This window comes from Phoca vitulina, unplaced genomic scaffold, assembly GCF_004348235.1.
Source record: "Phoca vitulina isolate PV1807 unplaced genomic scaffold, GSC_HSeal_1.0 scaffold9, whole genome shotgun sequence".
Classification (NCBI taxonomy): domain Eukaryota; kingdom Metazoa; phylum Chordata; class Mammalia; order Carnivora; family Phocidae; genus Phoca; species Phoca vitulina.
Window position 1 is genome coordinate 15,252,271 of NW_022589712.1, and position 25,757 is coordinate 15,278,027.

General features: G+C 40.9%; 1 protein-coding gene across 1 annotated transcript in view; it reads right to left on the reverse strand.

The window, feature by feature from the left end:
* The window catches only part of CCDC170 (coiled-coil domain containing 170), a 95,779-nt gene extending 70,022 nt beyond the window's left edge, over positions 1 to 25,757 (reverse strand). The window contains exons 1-2 of the mRNA XM_032407649.1: positions 25,680 to 25,757; positions 6,052 to 6,166 (exon numbers count right to left, since the gene is read on the reverse strand). Coding sequence (XP_032263540.1) covers positions 6,052 to 6,084 — 33 coding nt within the window. The 5' untranslated portion in view covers positions 6,085 to 6,166; positions 25,680 to 25,757. The remainder of the gene's footprint in view (positions 1 to 6,051; positions 6,167 to 25,679) is intronic.

Below are 25,757 nucleotides of genomic sequence, written 5' to 3' on the forward strand. Positions count from 1 at the left end.
TTAAAAACATATAACCTCCCAAAATTGAATCAGGAAGAAATAAGAAATTTGAACAGACCAATTACCAGCAAAGAAATTGAGTCAGTAATCAAAAAACTCCCAACAAGGGCACCTGGGTGGCTCAGTCGATTAAGTATCTGCCTTTGGCTCAGGTCATGATCTCAGGGTCCTGGGATCGAGGCCCACATTGGGCTCCCTGCTGGGTGGGAAGTCTGCTTCTCCCTCTTCTCCCTGCTCCTGCCCTCTCTCTTGCTATCTCTGTCTCTGTCTCTCAAATAAATAATATTTTAAAAAAAAAACCTCCCAACAAACAAAAGTCCAGGACCAGATGGCTTCACAGGTGAATTCTACCAAACATTTAAAGAAGAGCTAATATCTGTTCTTCCCAAACTATTCCAAAAAAATAGAAGAGGAAGGAAAACTTCCAAATTCATTCTCTGAGGCCAGCATTACCCTGATACCAAAACCAGATAAATACACTAAAAGGAGAGAGAGAAAGAGAACATAAAATATAGGCCAACATCTCTGATGAACATAAATGCAAAAATCCTCAACAAAATATTAGCAAACCAAATCCAACAATACATTAAAAAAAAATCATTCACTACCATCAAGTGGGGATTTATTCCTGGGATGCAAGGGTGGTTCAAAACTTGCAAAGAAAATGAAAACACTAATTTTAAAAGATGTACACACCCCTGTATTTATTATAGCATTATTTACAATAGCCAAGACATGAAAGCAACCCAAATGTCCATCAACAGATGAACGGATAAAGACGACGTGGGGTGTGTGGTTGTGTGTGTGTGTGTGTGTGTGTGTGTAAAGGAATATTATTCGGCCATAAAAAGGAATGAGATTCTTGTCATTTGCAACAACATGGATGGACCCAAAGGGTACAATGCTCAGCGAAATAAGTCAGACAGATATAGACAAATACCATATGATTTCACTTATATGTGGAATCTGAAAAACAAAACAAACAAGCAAACAACCAAAAAACAAACAGATTCTTAAATACAGAGAATAAACTGATGGTTGCCAGAGGAGAGGAGGGTGGAGGGATGGATGAAATAGGTGATGGGGATTAAGAAGTACAAACTTCCAGTTATAAAATAAATAAGTCATGGAGATGAAAAGTATAGCATAGGGAATAGAGTCAATAATATTGTAATAACATTGCATGTGATAGATGGTGACTATACTTACTGTGGTGAGCATTGAGTAATGTACAGAATTGTCAAATAACTGTATTGTGCACCTGAAACTATTCTAACACTGTATGTCAACTATGCTTCAATAATAAGTTTTTTTTAAAAGCACTATTGTACAATATATACATATAAGAACAGTACTATAAAGAAATGTACCAAAATAGATCAGTAACGTTTCTGATTGGTAATAATGTGGTTGCACAGAGAAATAGTAACCAGAATAGATAAAACAAGATGAGGATTGAGAACAGGAGTGGTAATCGGAATAAAAATTTCTGCCTCGGTGTCCCATGAAAGCTCTGCAGAAAAGCTAATTCCAACTCTGGTCAAGTAGAGAGGGAGCCTGGGAAGAAGGGTAGCAGGTACCACAGGCAAGAAACACTTATGCTTCAAGATACATGGCAAGCTTAGACAAACCTAATTTTTCCATGTGACTGAAGGTGTGGCTAGATATTAGACATGGGTAATGTGATTCGGCTGACTTACGATATCTGTCTATTCCTTACCCTGTCTACAGAGGACAGCCTTTGTCCGCTAGGGGAGGGACCTGGTCAGGTCTGCATGTCATCACTTCTACTCTGCGGTGCTGAAAAGCTTAGATCAGTACAAAGATGGGAGGAAGGGAGAATAGCCAGGAGGCAACTGAATCAGCCTACATTTATTTTTGAATGAAGCTCTGGCAAGGCCATTTTCAAGCCTCGTGTTGAAATGCCTTACAATTATTACATCAGTTTAGAATATATGACAGTTGAAGGTTTGTTAAGTTGGAGTTAGATAGATGAGCCCTCTACCCTCAAGTGACAGGATATACTTCACTGGTCTCAGCAGGAAGCTGGATCCAGCTGATGAGGAATGCAGTCTTCATACCCAGACAAGAGGTTCAGAAATATGTTTCTGATATTAACCAAATTAATGGTGTCAAATGGTATTCAGAGGATCGGTTGAAGAATGTGCATTCATGCATTCTATGCTCAACTTCAAAATTATCCTTAAAAAGCCAGAACCTCAGAGAGATGTCTACTTGGACCCCATTGCTTGGACTCTGCTATAAAAGTGCTTTTAATTTTCCCAGCACCATTTATTGAAGAGACTGTCTTTTTTCCATTGGATATTTTTTCCTGCTTTGTCGAAGATTATTTGACCATAGAGTTGAGGGTCCATATCTGGGTTCTCTATTCTGTTCCATTGGTCTATGTGTCTGTTTTTGTGCCAGTACCATGCTGTCTTGGTGATCACAGCTTTGTAATACAGCTTGAAATCAGGCAATGTGATGCCCCCAGCTTTGTTTTTCTTTTTCAACACTTCCTTGGCAATTCGGGGTCTTTTCTGATTCCATACAAATTTTAGGATTGTTTGTTCCAGCACTTTGAAAAATGTCATTGGAATTTTGATCGGGATGGCATTGAAGGTATAGATTGCTCTGGGTAGCATAAACATTTTAACAATGTTTATTCTTCCGATCCATGAGCATGGACTATTTTTCCATCTTTTTGTGTCTTCTTCAATTTCTTTCATGAGTGTTCTGTAGTTCCTAGAGTATAGATCCTTTACCTCTTTGGTTAGGTTTATTCCGAGGTATCTTATGGTTTTTGGTGCTATTGTAAATGGAATCATTTCTCTAATTTCTCTTTCTACAGTTGCACTGTTAGTGTATAAGAAAGCAACTGATTTCTGTGCATTGATTTTGTATCCTGCCACATTACTGAATTGCTGTATGAGTTCTAGTAATTTGGGGGTGGAGTCTTTTGGGTTTTCCACATAAAGTATCATGTCATCTGCGAAAAGAAAGAGTTTGACTTCTTCTTTGCCAATTTGAATACCTTTTATTTTTTGTTGTTGTTGTCTGATTGTTGCTGCTAGGACTTCTAGTACTATGTTGAACAACAGTGGCAAGAGTGGGCATCCTTGACGTGTTCCTGATCTTTGGGGAAAGGCTCTCAGCTTTTCCCCATTGAGGATGATATTCGCTGTGGGTTTTTCATAGATGGATTTTATGAACTTGAGGAATGTTCCCTCTATCCCTATACTCTGAAGAGTTTTAATCAGGAAAGGATGCTGTATTTTGTCAAATGCTTTTTCTGCATCAATTGAGAGGACCATATGGTTCTTCTCTCTCCTCTTATTAATGTGTTCGATCACATTGATTGATTTGCGAATCAATCTAACTCCAACTTAACAAACCTTCAACTGTCATATATTCTAAACTTAATCCCACTTGGTTGTGGTGGATGGTCCTTTTAATGTATTGTTGGATCCTATTAGCTAGGATTTTGTTGAGGATTTTGGAATCCATATTCATCAGGGATATCGGTCTGAAATTCTCCTTTTTGATGGGGTTTCTGCCTGGTTTGGGGACACAAAGATAAACTCAAAATGGATGAAAGACCTCAATGTGAGACAGGAATCCATCAAAATCCTAGAGGAGAACATAGGCAGTAACCTCTTTGACATTGGCCACAGCAACTTCTTTCAAGATACATCTCCAAAAGCTAGTGAAACAAAAGCAAAAATGAACTTTTGGGACTTCATCAAGATAAAAAGCTTCTGCACAGCAAAGGAAACAGTCAACAAAACAAAGAGGCAACCCACAGAATGGGAGAAGATATTTGCAAAGGACACTACAGATAAAGGGCTGGTATCCAAGATCTATAAAGAACTTCTCAAACTCAAAACCCAAAAAACAAATAATCAAGTCAAAAAGTGGGCAGAAGATATGAAAAGACACTTCTCTGAAGAAGACATACAAATGGCTAACAGACACATGAAAAAAGGTTCATCATCATTAGCCATCGGGGAAATTCAAATCAAAACCACATTGAGATACCACCTTACACCAGTTAGAATGGCAAAAATGGACAGGGCAAGAAACAACAAATGTTGGAGAGGTTGTGGAGAAAGGGGAACCCTCTTACACTGTTGGTGGGAATGCGAGTTGGTACAGCCACTTTGGAAAACAGTGTGGAGGTTCCTCAAAAAGTTAAAAATAGAGCTACCCTATGACCCAGCAATTGCACTACTGGGTATTTACCCCAAAGACACAGATGTAGTGAAAAGAAGGGCCACATGCACCCCAATGTTCATAGCAGCAACATCCGCAATAGCCAAACTGTGGAAAGAGCCAAGATGCCCTTCAACAGACGAATGGATAAAGAAGATGTGGTCCATATATACAATGGAATATTACTCAGCCATCAGAAAGGATGAATACCCAACTTTTACATCAACATGGATGGGACTGGAGGAGATTATGCTAAGTGAAGTAAGTCAAGCAGAGAAAGTCAATTATCATATGGTTTCACTTATTTGTGGAACAGAAGGAATAGCACAGAGGACATTAGGAGAATGAAGGGCGGGGTCGGGGGGGAATCGGAGGGAGAGATGAACCATGAGAGACTATGGACTCTGAGAAACAAACGGGGTTTTAGAGGGGAGGGGGGAGGGGGGATTGGTTAGCCCGGTGATGGGTATTAAGGAGGGCACATACTGCATGGAGCACTGGGTGTTATACAAAAACAATGGATCGTGGATCATCACATCAAAAACTGATGATGTATTGTATGGTGACTAACATAACATAATAAAATTTTTAAAATTTTAAAAAATAAAAGTGCTTTTACTGAACAAGGGCTCACGTTATGCCATTGAATTGCTTCGTGGGTCTTGAAATTTATCATGGTTTCCTGTAGCGAATAGTTGTGTCGTTACCGAGCAACTTGTTTGCGTTACCTTGCGGTCCCAGTGGATTGTGTGACTCCTGAGGATCTGCTTGGAAGAGCCAAGTCAAACAGTGGGGCTACCTCGTACCAGTGCACAGCCCCAAGAGCGCGTGCGTGATACTCTTTCCCATCCTCTCATGCTTTCCCTCTTTTAATATTTCTTTACTGCATTTACTTTCTTTTGTCTTTTTGACATTGGAAGAGAAATAAATCTGAAACTTGGGAGGGAGGTTAGAAATTATTCTGAGATCTAGACCTTTGGTAACCTGCAAAGATTATGGGAAACACTAGGAGGGTGGCGACTTGCTTTTAGTTTGTAATCCTGCCATGGTGTAGAAGTTATTCGGTTATTGGGGAGTATGTTTCAGAACACCCGCACAGTCAAAAGGAAGGCAACTTTGGTTTGTTAATGCTACTGGAGAGGGACAGGCTGAAATGGGGCAGGGTGGAAGAATCTGTGGGCTTCCTAAACCAGCCCGCTGCGGAGGCAGAGGGCTCAGCAGAAGTCAATCAGCCGCAGGGGCTGATGGAATTTGGTATAGCAGATGAGAACAGGATGAGATTGTAGGGTGAATCAGATGGGAGGACTAGGGTATAGGTAAAAAGAGGGGTCACCCATCATCGATCCATTCATTCACTTGAGCATTTTCAGTAAGGTCCTGAGTAGTGCAAGGGACAACTTAGCGAACATCACAGTCTTCTGCGGGAAGGAGGCATTAAACACTTAATTATGCATGTAATTTATTACTTGCTATTGTGTTAAGAGCTGTGAAGGAGAAGCCTTGGTTGCTATGGAGAATAGCTGAAAAACAACACTGTGGTCAGAGGGAGTTTTGATTGGTCAGGTTCTGCAGAAAATTAGAGGAAAAATGGGTTAGGAAGACTTTTAAATTGCAAATATGAGAAGAGGGACAGGATTGCTAGGAAGGCGCATACACTGTCCACTAGGTGATTTTCTTCCTTGGCTCTGATCCCTATTCCACCTTGCCCAGCTGCCCCCTGCTGTGCACTGAGGATGTGATGCAGCTGCTGGGGAGAACGCCGGATGAGCTCTGGTCACAAAGGAGATTATGGGCTCTATGTTTCAGAAAGAAGGGCTTCCGAAATGCGAGTCTACTCACTTTTGTCTGTCCTACCGAGCGTGCCGAGGACATCCTTATCCTCTTCTTGATAAGCCACGAGAATTGCTAAACTCTGAGGTTTAAGGTTGGAAATCTGCCGTTAATCCAATCTATCCTGGACACAAAAGAGAGAAAAATTAATTCTAAAAACTTAATGGTAGGGCACCTGGGTGGCTCAGTTGGTTAAGCGACTGCCTTCGGCTCAGGTCATGATCCTGGAGTCCCAGGATCGAGTCCTGCATCGGGCTCCCTGCTCAGCAGGGAATCTGCTTCTCCCTCTGACCCTCCCCCCTCTCATGTGCTCTCTCTCTCATTCTCTCTCTCAAATAAATAAATAAAATCTTAAAAAAAAAAAAAAAACTTAATGGTGGAGCTTACTTTGTCTCCTTGCAGGGATTCTTACAGGAAGGTGACACATGATTTGATTTCTTTCTAAACTGAAACCTGGAGGGATTAATTATATATTGCTAACATTTCCCTGCTATCTTATTATTATTATTATTATTATTATTATTATTATTATTTTACAAAGCAGGCCTCTGTGGAGGCTTTGTTGCTATCAGGAATGTGTAGGCTGGACCTCATGGCTTCCTTCTCACAGAACAATGCCATGAGAAGTGATGAAGCTGCAGCATTTTTATTGAGTTTTCTTTGGGCGGAGCTAAGGGCCGGCCACCCTGGAAGAGAAAGCAGGGATCTAGTGCAACACACAAGCTATGTAGGTCACTTTCTCCCTCCAGCTTGTGCTTTGTTGGTTGGATATCTTTTTACAGTTAATGAAAACATTAGAAATCACTGAATTCTCATTTTAATCCTTGAAGACACTTCTTATTCTGGCTTTAATATTATTTATATTCCACTTATTTTCATGATGAACTTCCTGTCCCAAATGTAGTCAAAACGTTGTACTTGCGTAACAAATGCATTCCAAGTATTGCTGGGAACTCAGTGATTCTGCTTTCTGCCTCTCCCTTCTTTCTGCACACTGAGGTTCAAGTTTGGGGTTTCCTGTTGCCTCTGCAGCCAGGAAGGAATGCACAAACATAATATTCGGTTTCGTAAGTTTGAAGATTCGGATGTGAAAATTGAGAACCTAGTAAACCAGACTCTTTAAGCATACTTTCAGTGGTCTTTGACTTAATTAAGAAATTAATCTTAATATTAAAATTAGAGTCACTTTTCTTTTAAAAATTGGAATATCACAAATGGAGCTACAATTTCCTTTCCCTGTGATCTCTAATCTGGACCCTCTTCCTCCATTCCAGAGGTAATTATTAGATAAGTTTGGCGAGCATCCGTCAGACCATTAAAAAAATATTTTTGGGGGGCCACCTGGGTGGCTCAGTCCGTTAAGTGTCTGACTCTTGATTTTGGCTCAGATCATGATCTCAGGGTCCTGGGATAGAGCCCCGTGTTGAGCTCCATGCTCAGTGGGGAGTCTGCTTCTCCCTCTCCTTCTGCTCCCCCAACCCCCACTCCCTCTCTCTCTCCCCCCCTCAAATAAATCTTTAAAAATATTTTTTCCATTTTTATTTATACCTATAGAAGATATATTATTTTAACATATATTCTTAACCATAAATAGTATGTTAGCTTTGTTCTCGTTTACTTTATTTTATTTTTTTTTTAAGATTTTATTTATTTATTTGAGAGAGAGAGAATGAGAGAGAGCGAGTACATGAGAGGGGGGAGGGTCAGAGGGAGAAGCAGACTCCCTGCTGAGCAGGGAGCCCGATGCGGGACTCGATCCAGGGACTCCAGGATCATGACCTGAGCCGAAGGCAGTCGCTTAATCAACTGAGCCACCCAGGCGCCCTCGTTTACTTTATTTTAAAAACAGTATGTTTTTAAGATCTATTCATGTTGCCCTAAATAGACTCAGATTCTTTTTTTTTTTTAAGATTTTATTTATTTATTTGACAGAGAGAGACAGCAAGAGAGGGAACACAAGCAGGGGGGGTTGGAGAGGGAGAAGCAGGCTTCTTGCTGAGCAGGGAGCCCAATGCGGGGCTCGATCCTAGGACCCTGGGATCGTGACCTGAGCTGAAAGCAGATGCTTAACAACTGAGCCACCCAGGTGCCCCAAAATTGAAATATTTTCTTAATGAACCTCTCATAAATAATTTTGTGCAACCCTGTAGCCATCAGCCCACTTGGGGGAGCACAGCCCTTGCCTTCTACACTTGTTTTTAGGTCTACGCCTTGAATATAAGCTCCACCAGGGCAGACCTCATGTCTGTTTCCCAGCACTGCATCCCCCGTGTCTATAATAATGCTGGGCAGAGTAGGCAGTTATGAAATACATGTTGAGTATTAGTAACTGAATAAATGATTTGGCTACAAGGTTGTGGGTTTGAAGGCAAAACCTAGAAATTAATTATATTTGTATCCCTAGTGCCAGGTACCTTTCCTAGGATATGATGAGTACCTCCATAAATTCTGTTGAATGGCTATCCATTCAATATTTGTTAAATAAATGAATGGCTGGAGGAGTAGATGAACAACAGAATGGAAAGGCTTATTCCCCTTTGTTCACATCTCTAAGGTTAGCATATCAAACATAAAAATACCTAGTTGCACTTACTTACTTATTTATAATAACACCTGACTAGCCCTAAACCATGGCCCCTTAGAAGAAGTATAGGTGAGGGACGCCTGGGTGGCTCAGTCGGTTAAGCATCTGCCTTTGGCTCAGGTCATGATCACAGAGTCCTGGGATCGAGTCCCGCATCAGGTTCCTTGCTCAGTGCAGAACCTGCTTTTCCCGCTGCCTACAACTCCCCATGCTTGCTCTCTCTCTTTCTGACAAATAAATAAATAAAATCTTAAAAAAAAAAAAAAAAAAGACTTCACTAAGAAGAAGAAGAAATAGTAGCAATAGTAGTAGAAGTATAGGTGGAATTTCACTCACCTCTTATAAAAATAGAAAATAATAAACCTCATGTTTTTAAAACCAGCCCTGGCTAGAGATCAACCTAGAATAGAGATATGAGCTTTAGAAGAAGCTGGAGAGGACAGGAGATAGTTGACCAAGGGGAGGAAAGGCCATGAATTGTTCATCCACATCTGTTAGATAAGGATAAAAGTATAAAACATTCATAAAATGCTTCCCTTGAAGGAACCAAAATTATGAATCTCAATCCTTGTTAGGATGAAGGTCCATTTATTTAATTTCTAATTTTTCTGAATCTTGTTATGAAAATATCTTAGCTATTAAGTTTACAATTATTTCTTTAGCTCATCCTGCCTTTAGAAGCTTGTTAGGGCCTGAGCAACAGCCAAGCTTGATCTCAAGGTTTTATAGACCAGATGTGCAAAGTTTTATATATGGGAAATTACATCAGTCAACTCTCTATAACTTCAGTATCTTTATTCTGTAACCTCGCTGATACAAGGCACTTAAATTCACTCATTAGTCAGAAAACATTAAGATCTTTTCCTTCAGATGTGACTGTAATAAATAACTCATTTCTAAAATTAGCATAAATGTGGAACTTTTCTCTGAAGCTCTTTAAGCAATGATTAGCCCCTCTTTGCTTATTTCCATTCCTACGGTGGATATTATGTAAATGTAAACTCCATGAAGGCATCATTATTACTATTATTTAGAGCCACCAGGTAGTAAACACTTATCATTCTAGGTCTGTATTAAGCATGATTCAAATACAATGTTACTTAATTCCAAGAGCAACTATGTGAAACTGTTACTACTATCTATAATAAGGAAATTTAGATTCAAACAGGAAAAAAATCTAATAAATCTTACAAGTGTATTTTTCTGAATTTTCCCCTCCCTTCCCCCCCCCCCCCAATCAATCTCTCTTACTCTGGCTCCTCTACCCAAACACCTTATGGCCTGCTTTCAGTCCTTATATTGGCCTTCCCAAGCCTCAATCTAAATGAGTTCTTGTGTTATTTGATTTCATAGCACCCAGTCCTTATCCTTCATATTATAACTATTATTTATATGATTAGTTATTTCATATCTACTTCCCCTGCTAGATTATGAGGTCCACAGGAAGCAGGAAAATGCCTGTTTTGTTCACCACTATGTCCCCAGTGACTGGGTTTCAGTTAAATACTAAAAAACGAATGAAGGACCAAATGAAATGGCACAGCCAAAATCAAAACCAAGTCTGTCTGACTCCAAAGCCCAAGCTCTTAGTTATCATGTTGCTTTCCCATATATATCTGGTTAAATGGTGAAACAATCGTTTCTCCCTAAACTGAATTATTTTCTCACTCTCGATATTGCTGTCTGCGAATCTGGCCGTTGTAATAATGAGCTGCATTTCCATAAGTAATGTTAAGTTAAAAGTATAAATTCATAATTAAATTTTCCAATTACTTTTTGGAAGGTGCATTCTGTTTTCTACAAGTTCATAAATGTCAGACAGGTCAGGTCCAGCCAATTTAGAAGCTAATATTTTAGTTCAATATAAAGCTCTATGAAGTTATTTTTAATCTGTTTATGTTAGCAAGATAACTTCTCAGACTGGATGCAAGGCAAATCACAGGCAAATTAGTCAACTTTAGGCCAAATTTTAAGTGCTAGCAGTTTTTCAGCGTTCATAGTGGATATGGCCCCACGGGAGTACTGGGTTTGGCAGCCAAGGCTAATAATGAATGCAAATTTGAAAACGTCACAAATGGAATAGCTTCTGTGAGAGAAATGGTGGAAACCAAAATCTTCATTGACAACTAGATGGGATATTTTATTTGTCATTATCCTATATACATCGTTTCACATGCTCAAGATTCTAGAACTCTTTCCAAATGGGATTTTTCCACTCCACGTATTATAAAACACTTGATAAATTATTGTAAAGTGAAAAAGTTTTCAAGAAATAATATTTTAGCTCCTATGTGGAGTAATGTGCTTCAAACTTTAATAAATTGTTTATTCAAACCAGCTCTTCAGGAATATTTCCCTTAGAAGGGACTTGAGATACAGTCTATCCCATCTTCCAGAAAGGTAATTCTCTAGCACCCTAGAATTGTCATGAGGAGACTTCATTTCAGTACTCAACAGTTCCACGTCAGTCTACAGAAGAGTAAGCAATATTAAGATAATTTTTCCATTACCTACCTCTAAGTATTACCTCTTCTATTACTTATTAATGCTTTCTAGACAGTGCTTCTACACAGTTTCATCTCCCTAACGTCATAAACTTGAATAAATAGAAATATTTTAATATTGCTTTTAAGGAAATGCCAGCCTACACATTTGCCTTCATGAACAGGAGTATAAGCATTCTTCTCTACCCAGACAGCATGATTTTAAAATCATGAACCAAAAATGGACTTAAAATACTTGGCTATGTATTGGGGCGCCTGGGTGGCTCAGTCGGTTAAGGGTCTGACTCTTGGTTTCAGCTCAAGGCATGATCTCAGGGTCGTGGGATAAGCCCCGTGTGGTGTCAGGCTCGGCACTCCAAGCGGGGAGTCTGCATGTCCCTCTCCCTCTGCCTCTCCCTCCACTTGGCTCCCTCTCATTCTCTCAAATAAATAAAAATCCTTAAAATAAAAAACAACTTGGTTAATTACTATAAAAAAAAAAAAAAAAGAGCCAATATGGCCAAACCCATGATCACTGTTTTTGGCAGCTATTCCCTAAAATTCTAATTGTCGATTCTAGATAATTCCATCCAGTAAGTCAACTCATTCCATTACTTGGAGTATATTATGTGAGTAGAGAGAGCCAGCGGGTCCAGGAGAATGTAGCTCGGGCCCCTATTTAGAGGATCCACAGAAGCTTTCAAGAGCTATAATGCTCTGGATTTTCAGACGAGGGCTATCTGAAAGAGAATGCTTTCAAATATTTAAAATTTCAAAAGCATGGCTTTGCATATAAATAACAAAGCCTTGAGGATTCACAGCATGAAAATTATTCCTTTAGATTGTAGAGTAGAGAACAGTTCATGCTGGAGAATCATTTTCCCACCTGAAAGGTGATGTGTGGCTCCAGGCCCTGGAAAAAGGAGACATGACCCGCACTTAGGTGTTGCCCGCCCTCTTGGGACCTAAGACCTGAGATGAGATGAGTGGGGAGGATAATAAAAACTCCTGCTACCTCCCTGGCTTCCCACTATGTTGCCCCTGGAGATGGATGCCCGCGGGAGAGCCCTACAGGCAGCAAGCAGTGCAGCTCCTCGGAGTGGAACGTGGAACGAGTGACAATGATTGAGTGACGGGCCCATGGGGCCCGCGGGCAACTCCGCCTTCTGTAGTGACTTCTCAAGCAGGGAAGGGAAACCCTACCCTGGTTCCCCATTTCCCCAAGGAAAGCAAAAAGGGAGACAGAGATAAGACTACAGACGTAAAGGGACTTGGGATGGGAATAAGGAACCTGCTGCACGGCTGGACCTTGAGAAGCCAGAGCAAAGCCAAGGACTTCAGCAGAGACCAATGTCCAAGTCCCCAAGGGAAGTCGGAGCCAAGGCGGCAGAGGATGGTCTTCGGCCCAAACGCCCCGCCCCCGCCCCATACTCAAAACCACGCCCATCCCCACCTGCAGAAACTTGGTTCAACTAAGGGAGAGGCGGAGTGAGGAAAACCATTGGGATAAGTTCCCCTGAATTGACAAGATGGTCTTTTTCTTCTAAACGGAGGAAACAGCGTCTCCTGGGTTAAGCCCAGTTGTTAGAAAAAGTTGCATTTTTGCCAGCCTCGGTTACACACTTTATACTCACACCTATGTCCTCTCTGTACTTGAAGCACGGTCCAGGGAGAGCTAGCTATCCTTTGCTCAACACCAAAACAATAAAACATTTAAATTTTAAAAAATACCCTGATATGTGAGCAAGAAAGTAATAGCAACAGGTTAACTCGATACTGCTTAGGTTCTAGAAATTAGAGGGGCAGAAGGTATTTCTCCAGAGAAGTCACTTCTTTAAGGCAGAGGTTCATGTACTTCAGCTTTAGGGATAAATGTTATGAGAAACCTTCCTATGAAGAAAGGCTCTGCACTGAAGATGCCATCCATTGTGTATCAGCACAATAACACTTCACATTTGTTTGGAAGGCCGTGGCCCGAAGTGGGGAGAGCTGCGCGTGAGTTGTGAGGGTAAGAGTGGGTAGGCTAACTTTAGCAAAGACTGACTGTTGGTCAGGTGGGCTGCTGTAACAAAATACCACAGACTGGGTGGCTTCAGATACAGATGTTTATTCCTCACAGTTGTGGGAGGCTGGGAAGTCCAAGATTAAGGTGTCACTGCTCTGGCTCCTGGTGAGAACTCGCTTCCCAGCTTGCTGATGGTCATCTTCCTGTGGTGTCCTCAAAGGGCAAAGAAAGTTCCAGTCTCTTCCTCTTCTTATAAGGACACTCATCCCATCATGGGGGCCCAGCCTCATGACCTCATCTAAACCCAGTCACCTCCCGAAGGCCTCCTCTCCAAATACCATCACACTGAGGGTTAGGGCTTCAACATGTGAATTGGGGAGGGACACAAATGTTCAATGAACAATAGACTGCACGTTGAATTGCATAGAGTGGAAACAGGTGAATTCAAAGTAGAAGCAGTTGTGGGGCACTGGGGATTGAAGTAGTTGATTCACATTTCCATTCACCAGTGATGTCTGCCTGATTTCTTCCTACTTCCTAATAATCCAGGTCCACATCTGCCAATTCCAAGCATGGAAGCTTCCAGAGGTCTCTGGGAAGAACAGTTCTACCTCCACTGCTGTCTTCTCCTCCTCTGTCATTGATCTACCTGATGACGCCCCTGCCTTTGTATTTTCCAGAATGGTAAAAAAAGAAAAAAAAAATCTGGTCATATTCCCAGCACTGTTGGGAATGATGCTGTTTTTTATTTTTTACTCTCTTTTAATGCAGTTCGGAGAAGCAGCAGACAGAAGCACACAAGCTCAGTCTACTATCTAGAGTGAAAAGCCCAGATCAAGTATTAATACTCCAAAGTATTAATTAACACTGAGGCCTGGAAGGGTTAAGGGACGTTCCTAAGTTCTCACCTTCACCAAACAGTGGGGCTGACTTATGCCATATGTTCTCACTTACTATTTTATATACACTTACTATTTTATATATGTTTCTGGTATAAAATATTTTGGAAATTATCATTAGTTTATTAATATTTCTTAGAAAACTTGAGGTGGAAATGAACCTGAACACATAAAGAAACCAGACCTGGAGAGATTAAGTCAGCTCATTTCAGAGTCAATAATATCCAGGTCTCTTCACTCCAAGGTTAATATTCTTTTGAGGCCAACAAATATTTGGTCAATAAATGAATAAAATTATGAGTAAACAATTTTCTTAACAGGTGCCTATCACAGGAAGAATTTATTCCCTTTGGATCTTTTCAGTTTTCCTGTCTGCTCCCCCTCAACCATTGCATGGTCAAATTCAATGTTTTAAAAATTCCTCCTCACACTCTCCCTGGAAAACCTCTTATTTCAACGGTTGTCTTGAGAGGGGTGCCTGGGTGGCTCAGTCATTAAGCATCTGCCTTTGGCTCAGGTCATGATCCAATGGTTGTCTTGACAAAAAGCAAAAAACAAACAAACAAAAAAAACCCTCTTATTTCTCTGGCCTTCCTTTATTCGTGACTTCAAGAACCATCTACGTGCTGAGGTGCCCCACGTATATGATGATGCCCACCTGAAACTTCTCTATTGGGCTCAGGATCTACATCTAACTGCCCAGGGGATATCACCCAGATAGCACAGACACCTCCCACCCAACATGTCCAATACTGAACTCATGCTACTTTCCCTCAACCTGCTCTTTCTCCATCTCAGCGAATGGCAACAAACACCCACCCAGTTCCTTGAACCAGTAGCCCATACTTTACAATTTCTCTCTCTCTTCTTCCAGTTCCAATGCTTCTGTCTTGATTCTCACACCTAAGCAACTCCTCACTTTCAACGTCCGTCTATGCCTGCCATGCTAGTCTAGATTGCCACAACAGCCCCCAGAGAGTCTCCTCAACCTCAGACTTATCCCCACCCTCCCCTACCCCACCAAGGGGCTAGTCCATTTGTAGCCAAAGGATTCTTTTTATTTTTATTTATTTTCTTAAGTAGGCTCTAGCCCAACATAGGGCTCGAACTCTGGACCCCGAGATCAAGAGTCACATGCTCTACCGACTGAGCCAGCCAGGCGCCCCTAAAGGGATCTTTTTAAAATGCAGAACTGTTCAGGCGCCTGGGTGGCTCAGTCGTTAAGCATCTGCCTTCAGCTCAGGTCATGATCTCAGAGTCCTGGGATCGAGTCCCACATCGGGCTCCCTGCTCGGCAGGAAGCCTGCTTCTCCCTCTCCCACCCCTCCTGCTTATATTCCCTCTCTCACTGTGTCTCTCTCTGTCAAATAAATAAAATCTTTAAAAATAAATGAATAAATAAATAAATAAATAAATAAAATGCAGAACTGTTCAATATATCCCAAGACTTAAAATTCTCCAGGGGCATCCCTTGCCCTCAGGGCAAAATCCAAATTCCTATAAAGTCCTGTATGATCTGACCCTTGCCTACTTCCCCAGCTTCCACACCCATGACTTCTCACCTCACTGTGCTCTCCAACCACACTCCAGCCACACTGGCCTTCTGTGGTTGCCTGAGTGGACTTTGCTTCCTCCTCTCCCACAGCCAGCATCCATGCTTTGTGCTGTGGAGAAGACGTATCCAACACAACCACCCCCGATCCTTTGCCTCACTGACTCTTACCTTCCACAGCTCAGCTTAAAGCTCACTTCCTGGGAGAAGACTGCCCTGACCACCAAATCCGGGGAACACTTTGTTTTAATTAGTTTTAGAGGCAGAATTTAGTGATTCATCAGTTGCACATAATACCCAGTGTTCATGACATCAAGTGCCCTCCTTAATGACCGTCACCCAGTTACCCCATCCCCCCACCCACATCCCCTCCAGCAACCCTGTTTGTTTCCTAGAGTTCAGCGTCTTTTATGATTGGCCTCCCTCTCTGTTTTCATCTTATTTTTCCTTTTCTTCCCCTATGTTCATGTTTTGTTTCTCCGCATATAAGTGAAATCGTATGGTACTTGTATTTCTCCGACTGACTTGTTTCACTTAGCATAATACCCTCTGGTTCCATCCACATCACTGCAAATGGCATGATTTCATCCTTTCTGATGGCTGAGTAATATTCCATTGTGTATATATACCACATCTTCTTTATCCATTCATCTGTCGATGGACGTCTGGACTCTTTCCATATTTTGGCTATCATGGACATTGCTGCTATAAACGTTAGGGTGCAGGTGCCCCTTCGAATCACCATGTTTGTATCCTTTGGATAAATACCGAGGAGTGCAATTGTTGGGTTGAAGGGTAGGTCTATTTTTAAATTTTTGAGGAATTTCCATACTGTTTTCCAGAGTGGCTGCACCAGTTTGCATTCCCACCAATAGTGTAAGAGGGTTTCCAGGGAACACTTTTCCCCCTCCCTGACTTGACCTCCCTTGGGCATGTGCCACACAAAGCACACTCTCCTTGAACTCTCCTTACTCATCTCCCTCACCTCTCTGCATCGCTCCCTCCTCTGACTTACCTGGCCCTCCCCTCGCAGTCCCTCCTGCAGCTCATCCTCCTTCACCACTCCTTAACTTGATATTCTCTGGGGATCTGTCTTCAACCCTCTGTCACCAGAAACACCTTCTCTGGCCAGCTTCCTGCCCTGCTGAGATTTCAGCCAGTCTGATGGCTCCCAAATCTGCACCTCTAGCTAGAGATCCATTTCCAACCATCTACTGAACATTGCCTGCATGTTCTGCTGGCGCTTCAAAGGCAACATCACCTCGCCCACCACCAGAAGCCAAACTGGCCCAGCTCCATCCTTGCCCCTGGTCTACTAGAGCACCCTGTGTAATTGTTTTTGTATTTCCTGCTAGATCCTTATCTGAGACCATGTCTTTATTCTAGGCATGCTTTCTGCCATCATTTTTTAAACTTTTATGTGTTACCATTTATTATTTACTGGACTAAACTGCAAGCTCAATAGTTAGGAAGAGCGAGTCTTCTACTTCGTCACTCCATTTGTTGCAGGCACATGTTTCTTAAGTTTTATTTCAATCTTACAGTAAAGTTGCAAGAATAATCCAATAAACCCAAGTATATGCTTCACTTGGATTCGCCAACTATGAGAACGTCTTGCCACATGTGACCGATTGCTTTCTCCGTGAGTTTATTACAACTATGATTGCTGAATCATGGGTAATTTGCCGACGTCCTGGCCCTTCACCCCCAAATACTTCAGCACGTATCTCCTAAAAGCAAGAACATCCCTTTGCATAAAACAGTCAAATTTAAGGAATTTAACTATGGCATCATATCATTCACCAATCATTTCAGTGATGTTCTTTGGAGCTGTAGCTGCAGGGCATGTGTTGTCAAGTACCTTTAGTCTGTCTGACGTGCAACGGATCCTCAGCCTCTCTTGGACTTTCCTAACATCAGTGATGAGATGAACTGACATACGGCTCCTAACATGGTGCACTGAGAATACAACATCTCTCATAGAGAATTACCATAAATGCCAGAAAGGATTAAGCTGAATCTGTGAGGGAACACTGGACATACCCCAACTGAGGGACATTCTACAAGTTGGGCTCTTTTTAAGCACATTGCCCTCATTCCTGCCTAAGGGCCTGTAGCTGCCCTTGTGATTACTGAGAACATTCCTTCTTGGGATCATTCACAACTCAGCACAAACATCATCTCCTTAGGGAGCCCTTCCTACCCACCCTATCCAAAGTAGACCTCACCCTTTACCCCAGCCGATCTTGATCCTGGCATCCTGCCTTAGCTTCTTGGTTTTTTGTTTTGTTTTTTTTAAAGATTTTATTTATTTGTTTGACGGAGAGACACACAGCCAGAGAGGGAACACAAGCAGGGGGAGTGGGAGAGGGATAAACAGGCTTCTTGCCGAGCAGGGAGCCGGAAGCGGGGCTTGATCCCAGGACCCTGGGATCATGACCTGAGCCGAAGGCAGACGCTTAACGACTGAGCCACCCAGGCGCCCTGTGCCTTAGCTTCTTGTTAAAGCATTTACCACTCTCTTTTTTTTTTTTTTTACCATAAACTACCTTGCTTATCTATTTCTTTACTTTTCTGTTATTTATTTCCCCCACAAGAATATAACTTTTATGAGAACAAGACTTTATCTAAAACAGTGACTGTTTGGGATGCCTGGGTGGCTCAGTCAGTTATGTGTCTGACTGTGATTCAGGTCATGATCCCAGGATCATCATCCCAGGGTCCTGAGATCAAGCCCCACACGGGGCTCCCTGCTCAGCGGGGAGACTTCTTCTCCCTCTCCTCCCCGCTCCTGCTCTCTCTCGCTATCTCTCTCTCTCTCTCAAATAAATAAATAAATAAAATCTTCACCAAAAAAAAAAAAGGAAAGAATTTCTGTATCTTCCATGCTAACAAAGAGCCTAGGATTCAATGGGAGGTTGCCAAATAGGTGACTAACACGACATGTGAGTCACTAAGCAGAATATTTCTGATTCAGATTTCCTCCCAACTTCTCATTTTTGCTTACTTCAAATGTTCACAAGATGTCAACATCAAGACTTCCTTTTCATATTCTCCTCTACTACTCATTTCTTTTGCCCTGAAGTAGAAGAGACTTAAGGAAATGTGACAATTATAGTCAAATATAAATATAGTCTGAAAATTGTTCCCCTTTGCACTGATACTGAGGTTAGGCTATGATGGTCTGACTATGCTGAAAAATGCATTTCTGTACAAAGTTAACAGGGAAGATTCAAGAAGGAAATCATAGGGTACATTCCATGAAAAGGAAGTTATTTCAGTTACTCAGAAATATAAGGCATATATTTGTTTTTATAAGCAATATTTAAGATATTTTATTCAAGCACTAATTAAACATGTCAATATTGAAGCTACGACCAATAATTATGCCGGTATCAGTAAGAAAAAAGAATATGGTCCTAATGGTCTACCTCAGCAATGCCTTTGAAGTTCTCTGCCTTAGATCTAAGCCACCAAAGTATCAATTTCTAAAGGGGAAAAAAAACTGGAAGCAAAACAAGGAGAAAAAAAAAAAAACACCTTGGGTAAAGTACACAGCATAAATAATTCCTAGGGCAGCAAACATTACTCCCTTCTTCAATTAAATGTTTTTACATTGTCCTTGAACACAGAAAAAGAAAGTCTTTATAATGAGTCAACTTAATTAGAGTACAAACCAAGGAGCACTCACTATTGTTTCAAATATCCTACACACTGTATTTGGTAACATTAAGTAAACACACACACATTTAAAAATATGCAAACAAAAACTTGCCCTGTTTGGTGTTCAAAAAGCTCTCCTACTTGTCCCTTGAACGCTTTCTCTCATGCTGCATTCCAAAGCCAGGTGGTCAAAGAGAGATTAGGTAACAGGAGAAACCAAGTGTTGGAGTTAAAATCAACAAACTTAGATATACAAATAAATTAAGTGGTTATCATCTATTTTTTTAAACATTTTATTCTGAAATCATTTTAGACTTAGAGAAAAGTTGCCAAATTAGAACAGAGTTTCTGTACGTTAATAACCAGGATAAGCAAGGTACATTTATTAAAACCAGGAAACTAACATTGGTACCATACTATTAACTAAGCTACCAGGTTTTCCACTATTGTTCTCCCTGTGGTCCAGAAACCAGTCTAGGTCCCCTCATCACATTTGGTGTTGTGTCTCCTTAGTGTCCTTGACACTTTTGAGTCCTGTCAGTTATTGTATAAAAAATCCTTCAAGGTGGGTGTGTCTAATGTTTTCATTGATCAGACTGTCATCATTTACTTTTGATAGTAGAAAGTCCTTATTTATTTACAAGGGAAAAACATGTAATTACTGATCTAGTTCAATCCCTACCAATAGAGTACATTTTCTAGGATTTCGTCCATTTGATTCCTAGTCTAAAGGTGTTTTTTCCCTTAGACAAAGAGAAAAAGTCATCCTGTTAACTTTCACAGTCATATCCCACATATCTTATATACTATAATTCTTCTTCACAATGACTTAACCAAGCTTGTATCTTTAGTTTTTTTAGTACCTCTCTTACCAAATTTTTGCCTGGTTGCTATTTCAGAGGTTTGTTGAAGAAGTTCTACTCTAGTTTGGATTTGTCTGTATGTCCTTATAGATTTTGTTTCTGTCCATTTTTATTTTGCATATTTGAATTCCAAGTTTGACACCATGTTATTGCATATACATTTAGAATTCTTACACCTTCCTGTTGAATGAAAATTTTTATTATGAGATACTGATATAATTTGTATAGTGACTCTCTTTACTTCTAGTAATGCATTTTTGCCTTAAAAGTATTTTGTAGGGGCGCCTGGGTGGCTCAGCGTTAAGCATCTGCCTTTGGCTCGGGTCATGATCCCAGGGTCCTGGGATCGAGCCCCGCATCGGGCTCCCTGCTTGGCGGGAAGCCTGCTTCTCTCTCTCCCACTCCTCCTGCTTATGTTCCTGCTCTCGCTGTCTCTCTCTCTGCCAAATAAATAAATATTTTTTTAAAAAAAGTATTTTGTATATTGTTATATCTAATCAGCTTTCTTTTGCTTATTTTTTGCCTGATGAATCTTTTTCTAAAATTTATTTATTTATTTTAGAAAGAAAGACAGTGTGGGGGTGGGGAGGGGCAGAGACAGAGGGAGAGAGAAACATAAGAAGACTGGGTGCTGAGCCTGGAGCCCACATGGGGCTCAACCTCATGACCCTGAGATCAGGACCTGAGCTGAAACCAAGAGTCGGAGGCTTAACCAACTGTGCCACCCAGGCGCCCCATGCCTGATGAATCTTTTTATACACCGTGCTCTCAACTTCTCCATATACTTCTGTTTATATGTCTTTCATAAATACCATATACCTAGATCAAAAAAATTCAATCTGACAATTTTGTCAGTTAACTGAGCATTTTGTCCATTCTCCTTTATTGTAATTACTGCTATATTCATATTTATTTCCACCATCATTTTTTTTCTTTTTTTCTCTGCTTTTTGTTTCTTTTTTTCTTTCTTGCCTTTTTTTGGGAGATTTAGGTTTTTTTCTTTATACCTAGGATGGGGAGGCTTCTAACTTAAATTCATATGAAGACATGTGATTAGAGTCATATCTTTTCTTAAACTTGAGTTTGAGTAAAAGGAGGAGGGGGAAACAAAAAGAGCAAACTGGAAGAGGGAAGAAATGAGTCTTTAAAAAGTAGAAATGGAGGGGTGCTTTGGTGGCTCAGTCGGTTAAGCCTCTGCCTTCGGCTCAGGTCATGACCTCAGGGTCCTGGGATCGAGCCCCATGTGCTTCTCCCTCTTTCTCTGCCCCTCCCCCTGCTCACGCTTTCTCTCTCTCTCTCAAATAAATATCTTTTTAAAAAAAACTATTTTTAAAAAGTATAAATGGTATAAACTATTTTTAAAAAGTATAAAATTATACTTTTTAAAAACTATTTTTAAAAAGTATAATTTTAAAAAGTATAAATAAAAAGTATAAACTATTTTTAAAAAGTATACCTCATACCATTGGGATGGCTACTATAAAAAGAAAAAAGAAGGAGGGAGGCAGGAAAGAAAAATATAAGTGTGGACAAGGATGTAGAGAAATTGGAAACTTCGTGCATTGCTGATGGCAATGTAAAATGATTCAGCTACTACGGAAAACAGTATGGTATCGCCTCAAAAAATTAAAAATAGAAACACCATTATCATCCAGCACTCCCAAAAGAATTGAAAGCAAGGTCTTGAAGAACCATTTGTGCACCTCTGATCAAAGTAGAATTATTCACTAGAGCCAAAGGTGGAAACAACTCCAGTGTCTGTGTACAGATGAATGGATAAACAAAACATGATATATACATATAATGGAATATTATTCGGCCTTAAAAAGAAAGGAAATTCTGCCATGCTACAACAGGGATGAGTCTTGAGCACATTATGTTAAGTAAATAAGGCAGTCACAAAATGACAAACACTGCATGATCCCACTTATATGAGGTACCTAGTGTTCCAGGGCCAAGGGAGAGAGGGGAATGGGGAGTTATGGGTTAGTGGGTATAGAGTCTCAGTTTTTTGAGATGAAAACGGTTCTAAAAAAATAAGAGTTCTAGACATGGATGGTGGAATGGTTGCAAAATAATATAAATGTACCTACTGCCACTGCACTGTGCACATAAAAATGGGTAAGATGATTTTCTCATAATTTTTTAAAAAGTGAAAATAGTGGGGAAATAAAGGGAAAACTGACTTGACTTCCTTTTTAACTATACTTCACCAGCTCCAGGTCTGTTGTTCTCAGGATGTATAGCTGTTGATAAACTGTTGCTACTTACATTTTCTTCTCAGAACAACCCCATCAGACGGTTAGTTAATCTGTTTCACAGAGAGGAAAGAGACTTGCTCAAAGTCCCAACAGTACTATTTACTGGAGCCTCAACTTTGGTTCAGGTCTTCTAGGTACGTGAAAACACTGACAGAGCAAAGCCATCTCTGATGTTTTTACCAAACGACTGTTGTAGCTTTTTGCTCAGTGGTATTATTTTAATAATCTGGTAACATTTTTCAGCTTCCATACCTTATTTCTTTTTTTTTTTCCATGCCTTATTTCAAATGCACAGCAAAGTTACACTGTTCTGCTCAAAGCTCTGTTTGTAAATTTCCCGGAAGCATGTTTCCCACTTCTGTGCTTGAGCTGTTATACTTCAAGTCACATGACATTGCTCTCAGTATTCATCACATTTTCTAGCCTAGTAAAGCTCTACTGATAATTTGATTAGAGGTAAACCCAACTTGAGAAAAATGCCCCATTAAATTTGGGTCATGGGTGATACCAACGAAAGCCATCTGTTTGTGTGTCTGTTTTTCTTGATTGTGAACTCTTGATTCTTCACTGAGAGCAGAAACTGTCAAATTCATTTTTTTACCCTCAGTACCTCACACAAATCCTCAATTACTGTTTCTTGAGGTGGTGACGGAGGTATTATTAATGGAGGTATCAGTGATGGCAGTAGGGGGTAGATGCCAAGGCAAATTCCAAAGGTTACAGAGAATAAGAAGAGCTAATATTAATAAGCACTTAACTCTGTCAGTTTGGATGGATTAGATATATTAACTGTGAAATCCCAAAACTACGCTACGTGGTAAGGACTCTGATCCCATGTTTCAGATGAAGAAACTATAGTCAGAGACATAAGTAATTTTTTTGCCCATGTCATCACAGATAATAAAGGGTATAATCAGGATTGCTTGAACCTAGAACTAGTACCTCTGGTCTCTGCAGTATTCTATGTCCTCATACAGTTGCATACTATTATATTTTATTCTGTTTTCAGTACAGGATGGTGTGGTCAGAAAAGGACTAAACTTTCAAAAGAAAGATATTTAAGTCCCAGCTACAGCGGTTGCTAACTGAGCAAGCCATTTTCACATCCGTATAATGGGAAATTCTTGCCTTGCCTACCTGAGTTTTAAGATTGTCTCAGATGAAGTATTTAGCAAACTGAAAAATTAACTTTAATAAATGCTGATCTTTCAGCTTCTACTTTTAGTGTCAGTAAAATTTAGGTCTTTCAGGTCAATTAAAATCTTGGGCTTGGTGAATATTTTCCTTTTTTTTAAAAAAAAAGATTTTATTTATTTAGAGAAAGAGCATGCACAGGTGCAGGGAGGGAAGGGTCAGAGGGAGAATCTCAAACCGACTCCAAACTGAGGATGCAGCCCCATGCTGGGCTCGATCCCATGACACCGAGATCATGACCTGAGCAAAATCAAGAGTTGCATACTTAATCAACTCAGCCACCCATGCACCCCGAATATTTTCCTTTATGTAGGCAGTAAAATTTATCCTAAAAACCTCCATATGTATCAATAAGATTACTCAATATGATCACTTATTTATGGCTAAAGCTTTTTTTTTTTTTCACTTTTACAGTGGAAAACTCTGGCAAATACTACCAATCAGGATCACCAAAAGTGGGACAAAGTGACATCATGCACCTCCTGGTGTGATGCACTGAAACATATCACTTCACAGTATTTCTACCAAAAATCTAATGAAAAACAATCAGACGAACTTATTCTGCAAGACAGATGACCTAGACTCTGTAAAAATATCAGTATCATCAAAAACAAAGAAAGATTGAGGAACTATTCCAGGTTTATAGAGACTAAAGACACATAACTAAATACAATGCATAATCCTGACATGAAAAAATATTCTGCAGTATATGACATTATTGGAATAATTGGCAAAATTTTTGTAGATAGTATACATTAGATAAAGTTACTGCAGCAATGTCAAATATCCTGGGTTTGATCATTGCATTTTGGTTGGAGAATGCCCTTGCTCTTAGGAGATACCTACTAGAATATTTGGGAATGAAGGGTCATGATGTCTATAATTCACTTTCAATTCTTTCTCCAAACAAATATAAATAATATAAAAATACTAAATACTTATGCATGGGCTAACATTCTTTTTTTTAAAGATTTATTTATTTATTTGAGAGAGAGAGCACGAGTGGAGGAGGGACAGAGGGAGAGGGAGAGAGAATCCTCAAGCCGACTCCTGCTGAGCACAGAGATATGAGGGCTGGATCCTTCGACCCTGAGATCATTACCCAGGGAAATCAAGAGTCCACAGCTCAGCGGACTGAGCCACCCAGGCGCCCCTGGGCTAACATTCTTAATTCACAGAGCATGCCATATTGGGATAAAATTGGCAAAATGTCAAATGAAAAAAAAAACAAAACACTTTTATTTGTACAATATATTACTAATTTTCCACAATAAGCCAGGAATCAAAGAAATCGAAATATAGGTCAGATGTAAGGCAGCAATCAAAGCTTCTAAATAGAAGAATTCCTAAAACATGTTGGAGAATCCACCCCCTGTTTTGAATCGAAGAGTGTCCCCCAGAGATTTCTGTGGTCCAGTATGGTTAGGCTGAGGACAACTCTTAGGTTAGCAGCTCTGCCGAACACAATTCCTTCCCTGTCTCTAGCAACACCCCAGCACGCTATGCCTGGTGGGACCCTGATGCCAGGTCCAAAACGGGATACTTAACCCTGGCTCAGCCAGCCTTAACTTCGTGTGTGTGTGTGTGTGTGTGTGTGTGCCCTAACTTCGTGTGTGTGTCTGTGTGTGTGTGTGTCTGTGTGTATCTGATGCCCCAAAGTCCCCAATGCCTAAGTAACTGAGTAAATGGATCCAAGGACAACTGAATGATTGTTACTAGGGTGACCAGCAACAAAAAGGCCAGCGACTTTGCTCAGGACCGCCATTAATCCTACCACACCAGATTTTGAAGAAATTGCTCTGAACCACTTCTTAGGCAAGTAGTGTAAGTTAAATGAAAGGGGTGGGGGAGTCCGCGGGTCTACAGGACTTGTCTTTAGAATTTCACCCGTTTCAGTGGTCAGAGAAGCAAACGGAAATTCAGACGCATGTCACAAACTCACGACCTGCCCCTAACTTCCTAAAATTAACCGGCCGCGGGCCGTCCCAGTCCACTTCCAAGGCGGAGCCATACCCACGACGAGGCACCCACGCAGCGCCCGGGCGCCCCGCGGCCGTCCACCCCGGGTGCTCGGCGGCGGTCCGAGAGGCCGCCGGGGCCACCCCCGTGCGCGGCCGGCGGGCTGGGACGTACCTCGGGCGCGGGGGCGCCGTCGCCGGCCGGGTCCGGGCGCCTGGAGCTGGAGGAGCGCAGGCGGCGGGGAGCGGCGCG